The sequence below is a fragment of the Streptopelia decaocto genome (genome assembly GCF_964273445.1).
Source record: "Streptopelia decaocto genome assembly, chromosome: Z".
Lineage (NCBI taxonomy): Eukaryota > Metazoa > Chordata > Aves > Columbiformes > Columbidae > Streptopelia > Streptopelia decaocto.
Window position 1 is genome coordinate 4,137,937 of NC_138657.1, and position 12,138 is coordinate 4,150,074.

The 12,138-nt window shown below is 38.1% G+C and overlaps 1 protein-coding gene across 8 annotated transcripts in view; it reads left to right on the top strand.

Annotated features, from left to right (window-relative positions):
* The window catches only part of MEF2C (myocyte enhancer factor 2C), a 139,472-nt gene that overhangs the window by 93,024 nt on the left and 34,310 nt on the right, over positions 1 to 12,138 (top strand). For 5 of the 8 annotated variants that reach the window (XM_082075320.1, XM_082075319.1, XM_082075322.1 and 2 more), the window contains one exon: positions 8,682 to 8,825. In XM_082075320.1, coding sequence (XP_081931446.1) covers positions 8,682 to 8,825 — 144 coding nt within the window. Of the gene's footprint in view, positions 1 to 8,681; positions 8,826 to 8,886; positions 9,025 to 12,138 lie in introns of all 8 variants that reach the window. The other 3 variants (XM_082075321.1, XM_082075324.1, XM_082075325.1) reach the window with 2 other exon arrangements.

Genomic DNA, 12,138 nt, shown 5'->3' on the forward strand with positions numbered 1-12,138 from the left:
TCAAACACACCACATCTCACCAATATCTTCCTCTATTTTAAATATGCTCAATAAAGCTTAGGGAAAACTTGGCCATTTAAACACTTCATACACGTTAACAGTTTTGAAAAATCAGTAAAGGATATAATGGACTGATAAAATGCTGTGGCCAAGGGACAAAAGACGAGTCAACTACCCTGGCCAGAATATAGAGGTTTTGTCCTCGTGTGGTCATTCCACAAACATTGAGCCTCAAGAAAGGGTTGAAGTCTATTTTCTGTAAATCCAGCTGCTAAGACAGAGGATGGAAAATGAGATATTTGTCACCAGGTGCCAGGCTTTGTTCTACAGGAGGAAGCACAAATTTATGGGCAGGGCAGCAATGCATGAAGAGCGGTGGGAAGAACAGGAGGGCAAGCTGAAGTTTTCCACCTTTACCTACATCTTCTGTATTTCCATCACCCAAAAACAATGCCTGTGACAGGCCTTTGAATCCTCAGTAAGGGCTTATCATCATCGGGGTGCTCAAAGACCAGTGATAACATTTCCACCCCTAAATCACAAATACCCTGAGAATGCATCTGGTCTAAATAAATAATCTGCTAATTTTGTGCATGAAGCACTGACAGCCAGTTTCTGGAAAGCTGTCAGGTTTTTTTAACACAGCAGAGCAGAATTTAACTGTCTTTTCAAAGTACAGGTTTAAAAAACAGCTGCACAGAAGTTTAATTTTAACACACTCCTTGGAAGTAAAGGGTGCATTTGACAGAGTAAATTTTGACTAACATTTAAAAGGATTTTTTTTTTTTTTTGGTCCAAGATTGAGGGTTTTTTTTTCTTTTTAAATCTTACATATCTATAGAGGTGATTTATCAGAAGCTGTAATCACAACTAGGTCAGCATTATATTTATGTCACAGATCTTATCATTTCCAATTAATCTCACACGTGAATTCATTACTTAGGAAATGCCAATCTTGTCTGGAAAAGCGCATTCCTCTTTTTATCTCCACTAATCTAGTACACCAGCAATATTAAGCTGGTATTATACCGCATCATAGCAAACACAGGCTGGTCATGCCTTAGCACTAAGACTTCTAAAAAATCCCTCTAGATTTGAACAAAAAAGGTGCGGAGAAGTGATCTAGTAGAGGGCGTGTATGCGTATGTATAAATACATGTAGAGATATATATACACACGCATGCGTTTAGGTATATATATCTATAAAGTGCAAATGCTGCGTTCCTGTAGGCTGTGACCACATGAGAGCCGAGAAGCGTGACAGCAGCATGGATGAGGCGGGGAGCAGAGCGTCCCCAATCAGCGCCACGGCTGCAGGGACAACCATCTATGGCCATGGGGCAGCAGGTGGCGGCTCTGACAGGTGCAGATGTGAGGGATGCGTGACATTGCTGCGCCGGGACGGGGACCCGCTCCTCGCCGGGATGCAGCCGCATCGCGCCGGCCAGGGTTGTCGGTCATTTGATGCTCCCACTCCCCCCTGTTTGGATTCCCGGGCTGGGCGGGTGGTGCTGCCGCCTCGTCTCCTCTGTCAAGGCCGGGGAAACACGATCCCCTCTGTGGAAGGGTTGGCGTAAGGAATCCTACGTCAGCTGCCCCAGGGGGGGATTTGTGGGGTTTTCAGACCTTTTGCGCCGTGATGACGGATGGGAAAAGCTTGAAGGATGAGGAAATGTGCTTACTTGGAACATCGGGAATTATTTGGATCTAAATTCTTCTAAAAGAAAAAAATAGTTTACAAGTGCGGTGATAGGCAGAAGTCTCTTGCATGTCACACAAAATAATAGTGAACATAGAAATGCATAAGTTAAGTTGAAGGCATTAACAGCTATTTTAATATAGATCTTTATTGCTGGAGTCTTCATGTGAATTGCTCTTGGTTTTTTTTTTCTGAGAAAATCCAGAAAGATACATGTTTTAGATTAGCTGCTATGAGATCTCTGAATCCAACACATCCTTTTTCTATTTATACTTACAAAGCCAAAGTTGCCCTGCATAATTTAAGTCAATACTAAGTAGAAAAGCACTGGAAAGTGGGTGAGATCGAACACTAAATAAGGAGACTGTGCTTAGTGTCTCTTAGTGAGCAAACCTCTGCCGTCTCCCCATCTCCAGCCTCGCCAGTTCTCCAGAGGGGTGACCCGGGCACAACTAAATTACATAGTTTGGCTATGGGGAACAAATTAAAAAAGAATAAAATAAAATAAAATAAAATAAAATAAAATAAAATAAAATAAAATAAAATAAAATAAAATAAAATAAAATAAAATAAAATAAAATAAAATAAAATAAAATAAAATAAAATAAAATAAAATAAAATAAAATAAAATAAAATAAAATAATAAAAACTGTTGCAGTGCCCTTTAAATTAAAAAAAAAAAGCTTAATTTTGTTTTATACAGATATATATAAATATGTGCATATATATGAATATAGATAGATTATGGCTTGGCACAAGTCAAGAGCATGAACAGAAAATAATAGGCAGAACTCTGTAAGCAGGTGGAAACCTCGTGTCCCGATGAGCTTGCAGCACAGATGTATAAACATTCCTACCACGCTGGTCGATCGTTCGTGAGCAAAGAGAAGCAGATGTTACTGGCAAAGGGTGTCAGAATTGTTTGGTTTCACAAGAGGTGTGATGAGAGAAGGTACTTGAAGGAGGAGAGAATAATTACTTGGCATGCAAAAATGAGAGGCAAATCCAAGCGGAGGGTTTGGTGTATTGTTGTGAAAAACGCAGTTGTGTGTAATCATTTGAAGAAAACAGGCGTGCACGATGAGACAATGGAATTTTTTTTTTCTTTGAAACTTCAGTGATGATAAAAAAGTAACAAAAAGGTTAACATGTGGTTATAGAAGTTCAGCTATTATATAAGCCCTGTAGCTTATTTCAAAAAGAGTACAAACCACAAAAGCATTTTGTGATTTATACAAAAGATGTAAGAAATGTTCCATTTTTCTGTGTTACTGGTATACATTTTTTTTTTTTGTCTGGAGCTTGTTAGATAACAGTAAGTATAATAATGTTTTATCTGATTCTCCTAAACATGCAATTAAAGTACATTAGTACCGGCATACTAGTTTATGTTCATTATTAAATGTAAAAAATCTAAGAACCCCACATTAATGGAATATAAAATTTGAGATTTTAGTTACACGGAAGTCAGGGAATTCAGATGGACGGTTCCCATAGCAACCTATCTCTTCCTCTTTGTGTTTTTCATTTCACTAGAACCTTTCATTACTTGATTGCACCATACATTGTATCGTGCAATTTCATCATAAAATTTCATCATTATATAACTGTGGAAGAGAAGAAAGTGAAGGTTGTCTTCACTCAACACTTCCTAACTTTAATATTTCTGTTACACAGAGAGAAAACTGATGCTTAAATGAATCAGGCCCATGATTTAAATGTTTTCTGCTTTTTTGGGGGACCTCCGTAAATTTGGCAGGGTTCTTTGGAACAGCTATAAATAATAACGCAGTTGAACACAATAGCATATCGTTCCTTTGTAACTGGCTATTGTCTGCCCTGCCACGTAGATATGTGGCTCCAGTGAGCAACAGAGAGACAAAACCATTTTTCATTTGTGGCTAAAAGATTTATCCCATCCAGATACAGGAAAGAAAGTTATAGTGGAAAATGGAGGGCACTTATGGTTTTTATCTTCTGACAGTGGAATATAATGTACCAAGTTGCAACTCTGGATTGTCATGGTCCCTGTTGGGATTATCAGAGATCAGTGTGGTGGCTTCTAGACAACACAGCAGATAGAGGAGTTTTTAGAAGTAGACCTGTAATTCTGAATTTTTCCATACTGTAAATTTTGATTACAGATTAAGAGCCAGTGAGATTGCACTTTTCATTACACAAATGAAGACAGTGATTAGCTTTGCAATCGTTAGGTCTTTGTTGCAGAAGAAATCAAAATGGAACAGGCAGAGTGGGCTGGGCTGGTCCTTTTGACAATCTTATCAACCAACCTGTTTTATTTTAATTTGGCAGCTATACTGTGAGTGTGTCCAAGCCCAAATATCTGTGGCTTCTCAAGCCCTGGAGTGCTGTGGGGAGCAGATGAACCTATTACAGAAAAAGGAGATACCCCTCTACAAAGTTGAGCAAACTAAAGGATAGAATGAAAAAAAAAATCATTTCTAACCTTCTCCACTCTTCCTGCTAAAAGAAGAGGATAGCACTGCAGAAACAGAGACTGGATTAGGAAAATGAAAGGCTTTTTGTCCTCAAAAGCCTTCAAATTGTGACGATTTCCATTGCCTTGACAAAATCAGACCTGGCTGGTAGTGCTTTTTTTTTGTGTGTGTGCTTTTGTAGTGATGATAAATTTTGCATGAAATGAAAGTAAATAGTTGTTTATACTTCATTTTACAGCAGCCAGTATGTCACTAAGTCAGCACTTCTCCTCTGAGATTTATAGAGCAGAATTTAGTCTAAATTGCTGGTATATGAGATTTCAGCCAAAGGTTGTTTTCCTTTAACCATTTTGTTTTTCAAATGCCTTGCCTGATTTTAGGTTATTGAACTGCAATATAATTACTTGCTTAATTGCTTGGAAGAAGTAGAGCTTCCGTAGTTCAAAAATGGCTTGTTTTCTTTAAAAATAACCAAAATCTGGCTTGGGGTTCTCTGGAATGCGATGCGCTATACAATTGTGTAATTTTATCCTCTTAAAATTTTTCTGAATAGTCATTAAATCTTTGGAAACAAGCTAATCTCCAGGAGGATGCGATAGGTCTGGCTGTTTTCCAGGGTTTGTGAGAGGCTGTGAGAGCTTAACATGGTAAGAAAAATGATTTCCAAATCACTGCAAGACTGGGTCGAATTTTCCTGCCTCCCAAAACCCAGTGGGTCTTCTTAATGACTCCAGTGTTCTGCAATGTCCAGAATCGGCCTTTGTTTTTAAAGGTGACACAGGGCAAAGGAGAAAAGGAAAAACTGAATGGAGTCCAGAGAGCTTGTGAGTAAGGATGGATCAGTAGGATGTCGGTCAGTGCCACTTTTAGTTGTGCTGTCTCAACAGGTATCGAATGTGTTGAAGCACAACAGAAAAGGACCTTCATGAGGGGTACAATGTGTGGAGGACAGTAAAATAACAAAATAAAGCAGTCGAAGAGGCAAAACTGTAGTCTGCGTGTTGAGAAGCCAGAGATAATGCTCATGATCATTATGTTTGTCCTGAAAGTGCAGAGGACAAGTGTGTTACTTTCAGCCTGCTTTCCTCTCCAGAGGATGACTGTGTGTTCATGTGTCTTTGCATGCTATCAGTCTGTTCTTCTGTCTTTTCCCTTACAGCTTTCCCATTTTTTTATTCAGAGCCAAGCAAACGTGTTGCAAAGGGAGGGGGTCTCACAGAGAATTAAATTCCAACAAGTTTCATGAAAATTCTGTGTGATTGTGCAGAAAAAGAGAACCACAAATTACTCACAGAAAGAGTCCCAGCTGAAGGCAGCAAGGCAGCCTGAGTCCTTATACACAGAAGCAACAAATGATCAGCAGAAGGATGGGGAGGGAACAAGAGAAGGCCCAAGAGGCCCAGCCACAGGAAAGCTTCTCTGGATATTGCATCTTACCTCAAAATGCATATTACAGGGAGTCAGGCACTGGTTCTAACACTCAGAAAGCTTAAGAGCCGTGCTTTGGACTGCAGCATGCTTTTGGAAATTTCTGTTGCCTAAGCTTACCCTAACTCATTGAAACATGTTTTTTTTTTCTTTCTTTTTTGAGGGAGGGAATGGGGTGTAAGATGGAAGTGCACTGCAATAGTGAGCTTGACTAGCCATGTTGGCAAGGGCAGAAGCCAAACACATTGGACTAATGGGTTCTGCAAGTAAAAGGTTTGCCTCTACTCTTTAGGGCTGAAGTTAATTTTGGGTAGAATACCAGCATGATTTTTCTAAATTAAGTCTTCGGCTTTCCTGGTGAAAATAGAGATTGCTGCTTCTCCACCTGGTGTGGCAGCAACCTGCTTTCTAAGAATATTTAAAAATAAATATATTTCTGAATATAAAAACATTATCACATTCGGAGGGAATCTGGTGTCTTTTGGAAACTGCTGCAAGATATTCACTGGGTTACATTGCCTTTCCTCAACATCTGGAAGATGGCAGTGCCTTCCTGAACCTCTACAAACCACAGAAATTACTGTTTCACATGGATGTTAAGTAGACAGTTGCAGAATTTAAGGGCATTGAGTGTGCTGAGGACAAGGTGCATCTTCTTTCACCCAGATGGTCTCATAAATGCAGCTGACAAGGATTTGGGAATGATGGGAGAGAAAAAGATTTCCAAGAGGCTGCAAAGCAATCTCCCTCTTGTGTTTTCATATTGCTCTTCTTCAGGAAGGTAATAATTGTGCAGCTCTATTCTTTCACGTGTGTCCATTCAGTTGCAGTTGTGTTGAACTCTGAGGAGAGCAAGGCCATTGACATTTGTAAATAGAGTAGCTGGAATTGCATCTCAAAGTTTGGACTTGAGGATGCCACACAATCTAGCTCACATCAGCGTCATTACCAGAAGACTCCGTGCAAGTCAGCAACATTCAATCAGTGACTCAGATGAGCTCAAGAAAAGGTCCCAAGAGTGCTTATGTGGATTTCATGTCTGGAGTGCTTGATCCAATGGATCTTGAAAACAGATTTTATGTATTCAACTGATTTGTACTTATACGAAAAGAATAATGTTTGTTGAGCTTAGTTATTCAGATATAAAAGAAAAAATTTCCTTTTAATATATTGTATTTTATCTATTAAATCTATCAAACAACAGCTGATTGTAAAAGCTCTCTTTGTAACTGGCTTGTTTCAAGCTAGTAGCAGTAGAAATGGTACATGACTGTGTCAGTTCTGATGGTTAACAGAGGGGTGACTAAAGGAGAGATAAAAGGGAGTGAAGAAGAAATGTAGAGAATCATTCAGGTTGTTTTAGCTTCATAAGGTTTAATTCAAACAGATTTGTAAGTCTGTGTGTGTCAGTTGTAGCTTGTGGTATTAGACATGAAGTCTGTGTAGATACGAAGTTCGAAAAGAGAAATCTGCATTGATCCAGACTTTCACAGTTGTCTATATCTGTTTCAAAGGTCCACAACATAAGTTTGGAAGGCTCAGATCTCTTAGGGTAGTGATCGCCATCACTTTGCTGAGTTGCTGAAAATGTCTGCTCAAGGGGAACAACTTCATAGCCTTTGCAGGAATAAGAGGGCTCTGCTCTTAAGTCTTAGGCAAAATGCAGGAAATGAAGTCTTATTTTTAATAAATAAATACAATAGCACAGAAACAAGACATCATAATACTTGAGGGATTTTACAGTAGTAAACTGGGCATTGCCATAAATAAAGTAATTAGGAAATGTATTTTTCTAAATGAAGCAAAAAGCTCAAATGAGAGGCAGCCATTCTGAGAAGACAAAAAGAAACCAGTTAGAGCATCCCACACTGATGCACAGCACAAGCATAGCTACTTATTAACACAAGTGCTTTGTGATCTACTTGTTGTAACTGAAATTGCTTTGCCAGGTTTCAACTCAGAATTGACTGCAAGCTGTCTAATAAAATAGTAATTGCCAACTGGAGTCTTTGAACAGATTTTTTACTGAGAAATTCCTAAAGCTAAATTTGAGAAATCTCAGAAATATTGACTTTGTGAGCTATTGCTTGTAGTTGGTGGGTCCACAGAGACTTGCTTCTCATATTCTTTTACCTTAATGAAGACAATGACTGTTTTTTAGGGAATGCATTGAAACAGATCAGTTAAACCTATCTGAAGCCAGGCAACCATTCTGAACTGTTAGCTAGTGATCTAATTCTGGTTTTAAGCTTTTTCATCTCTGTTATTTACCTTGGTGATGATGATCATGGTTGTGAGGGTTAATCTGAGCTGCTGAACACAAAATTCATCTGCTTTGACTTTGCACTAAGCATCTGTGTTAGCAGTGGTTTCTCCTGTACATTAAGCCTCAGCACTGTGCATTTGTAGCGTGTAACTGGAGTCAATAAAAAATAAACACCATGTCTAGAAGCTTTTAATCGGTATTTCACAGCCACATTAGCAACTCTGTCCTCCCCCTGTCCTATCAAAGGCGCATACTTAGGAATGGTAGGGCATTGCTAATGTCATCTTTTACATCCAATTCAAAGGAAAAATTCAATTTAGGTGCTCCTCCTTCTTCTTCTGTCAAGAACATGAATTCCTAAATTTGTTGTAGCTGTGGTTTATTTTTTCATTTCTTCCTCCTGTAGCTTTCTTTAGATAAAAGGAGAAAAACAGTGTATACAACTGTAAACAGTATGCATCCTTTGCTTTTAATACTCATTCATTTCAAATGGATAAATATGTTAAAATCAATTGCATTCTGGGTGGGCATATTAATTCTCTGGGGTGGGTGGGTTGGGGTTCGTATTAGCACAGACAGCTTGCCAGATTGCCAGCTTCACTCTTTATCGACTGATTCCAGTTTCAGAAGAAAGAGGTCTGTACGGTCCCCTCCTGCCACTCATAATTGGAGACCTGTAGCATCAGCGTGGTGGACCCATGGTCACTTTCTCTCCCTAAAGGATAATGTAAAGCCTTCCACTGCTGGGCAGTTCGTGTTACTGTAACACTGCTGAGTCTTTCTTGCAGCCTGTGTCAAGGATTGAACTTTCCCAAATTATGTATTTCAGACGTTGAGAAAGAAAGGACTTAATGGCTGTGACAGTCCAGACCCCGATGCAGACGATTCAGTAGGTCACAGCCCTGAGTCTGAGGACAAGTACAGAAAAATTAATGAAGATATTGATCTAATGATCAGCAGGCAAAGATTATGTGTAAGTACTCTGATCTCCCTTTCATTTTTTTTACTCTTTGATATTTCTCTGAACCTGGCAGGCATTGAACAAGAAAGAAAACAAAGGTTGTGAAAGCCCCGATCCTGACTCCTCTTACGCTCTCACCCCACGCACTGAAGAAAAATACAAAAAAATTAATGAAGAGTTTGATAATATGATCAAGAGCCATAAAATACCTGTAAGTACCAAAGGTTAGATGGCTGTCTGCTGATAACTGCTGCAGTAACAAACCATAACCCTTTCAGTTCTGGCTTCTTAAGGAAAACATTTCAGCTGGAAACAGGCTTTTATAGCCCAATATATAATTAAACACTGTGGTCAGAAAATTTCACACGACATATTTTTCTTCTGCGTCTCTACCTCTGACACACAGACAAAGCCTACTATAGGGGAAACCTACAGAAGGAAGTGAAATAGACATATATACATTCTATTCACTTGATTTACAGAACTGTTTTACCACACCACTCGCCCAAATTATATCTAAAAAATAACAATGGAAATCTTTTCTTTGTGGACAGGCTAACAAACCCACAGAATACTTTCTGTGGTGATATAGAAAAAAATTATATAGAACTGAAATCCCTTTATATATAGTAATTAGTGTGTTCTGTGCGTGTCACTTCAGTTCTCAAGTGTCTCTGCTAAACTCAGTTGCAGCACTGAAGGGTTACAGCTACTTGCTCGCTGCAGAGAAACAGACTGCATGAGAGCCTAATGGCAGGATTCAGACATGTTTGTGTGTTGGGGTGATTTTACAGCTTTATCAAGAGAATTTGCTTTGACCTCATCAGCATTTCTTTAATGCTTTAACATGAGCTAAATTTTGTTTTAACCAAGTCAAAATTTCTAACCATCAGTCCATATGCCTTGCCAGATATCTAAGAGAAATAACTCTGCATGTGCTATTTTGTTTGCACAAGATGTACAAGGGGAGGATACTTTGTCATTATATTTAATACTACATTTATAAAGCTGACAAAAATAATGTTGGGGTTTGAAGTTTATATTTAGCCGTTCTTCCAAATGTGCATGGAAGAGAAAGTAGCAAACCAGAGATTTGCCCAGGTTTAAAGCACCTGAATTTGCACAGGTAATGGCTTGCATCTAGAAAACATCATTTGGACATCTTTGTTCCTCATTCCCACATGTAGGTTGTATAGTTAGCTGCCAAAAAGGATGTCTGTACACCCAGAATGAGCAAAATCATTTCTTTAGTGCCAATCAATTGTCTGTACAAAATCTGATACCTAAGCTGAGGATACCTCTTGAGGTAGTGTAAGCATTCTTTCCATTGATTCTCAGCAGAAAGGTTTTCACTCCAGTTAGTTAAGTTTTAAGAAGTTCTCACATCATGGTGAAAATATTAAAATATATGTTTGTTTGTTTTTTTTTCCCAGAGGCCAGAATGACACCAAATTCGATAAATTGCTATTTAGAAAGGCTGGTTAAGGATGTCCAACATGTATATAAAATATCAGGGAGGAACACATATATAATCCATCCTTTTTTAACTCCCTTTTATTTTGCTTCTTTTACAAAGCTGTCACCATTAATTGGGTTTCTCAGGATGGAACTCAGTTTGACAAATGATGACTGCAACATTTAGGGTGATTGTTATAAGCTGGAATGCTTAACCCTTTTTCATATCAAAATCTCACTAGCTGCCATTCCTTTCCTTTTTCAAGGATGACCTTTGGCTTGTCCAAATCAAAGGGATGCAATTTTCAATAAGATATATTTAACTAAGCTACGCTTCCACCTTAAAATTGTGTTTGGTATGGTCCTTCTGATCCTTTGTTTCTATCATGCTGCCTGTTTTTGTTCCAACAAAGCAGCACACGTTAAAACCATTTGAAATCTTAAGACATGAAAAAAAACTTGGAAAAAAACTCATTCTTATGGTACTGAGTTCTGTCACTTACTTTACCTCCATAAGCATTTGGGAAAATCATATTTTATATAAAAATAGCAAAGTTCTAAGAAATCGAAAGAACACAGTTAATCTAAACAGGGTACATGACTTTTGTCCTCCCAAAAATTAATGGACTTTCCCCTTGGTTGCTTTCATTAAATTTAACATTCTAGTCCTACTTCAGCTATTAAACCAGTGATTCACTTGGTTTCCTTATTTGTATTTTGGGTACAATGCAACTTCCTACCTTGCAGGGATGTTACAAGGTAAAATGTGTTATCTTTTTGTGAAAGAGATGCTTCAGGGATACAGAAACACAAAATGTTAGCATTTCTTTTCATGTAAGACAGGATATCCCTCCTTTGAATACCTCACACACAGAGCTCAAGGTCTGTGTTTCCATCAAGCTGCTGAGCACAAAAGGAAGAATCAGTAGGTGTTCTCCCCTAATGCCAAGGGAGATGCTTCTCTTGGAATAAGCTGGGATGTAATGGACGAGATGGAGCTCCAACCTAGTTAATGAAGTTATATTCATTTACTTGTTATCATCAAAGATAGCCAAGAAAGTTGAGGGGAAGAAAGTAAAATTGAACAAAAAGTCACCAAGTTAACTCATAAAGTCACTGCTTTAAAAAATATTTAAAACAATGCAATGCCTGTGCCTAGTTTTCTAACAGAATAAAGCTGCTGCCAAACGAAAACAAAATTGGCTTTTGCTCCTAACAGCTAAGGCCAATAATGTTTCCTCAGATAATTTTCTGGGGATAAGTATTTATATTGTTCTAAAACATCTGATAATAATTAGACATTTATTTGTAGTTTTCATAAGTGATGAAAGCAGAGGAGACAGAAATAGTCCGCTAGAAGGGAGCTATAAGTATCTCTGTCTCTCAATAAATGAAGGCCTGGTTGAACATGGGGAGGGTAAAAACAATATTTAACACAGAATGTTTGGTCCATTAGTTTCCACGGGTTTTGAGTCCCCAGCACTTTGCTTTGCACAACATACCACAGCTTGCGGAGCACACGTCTAACACAGTGTGTGCTGGGCACTGGCGTTTTCCATTCAGGTGAGCCATCTGCCCTCTTTGGCAATTGTGTCTGAAGGAGAAAAGACAGAGAAAAGAGGGGGAAAATTAAAATAAAATAAAATAAAATAAAATAAAATAAAATAAAATAAAATAAAATAAAATAAAATAAAATAAAATAAAATAAAATAAAATAAAATAAAATAAAATAAAATAAAATAAAATAAAATAAAATAAAATAAAATAGAGAAGAAAAACAAAACAAAACAAAAAAAAGGCAAGATGTGGCAAGATGCATACACGTTAGAGTAAGGCTGTATCTATGTTAGCTAATCAGCAAATGGCAAAG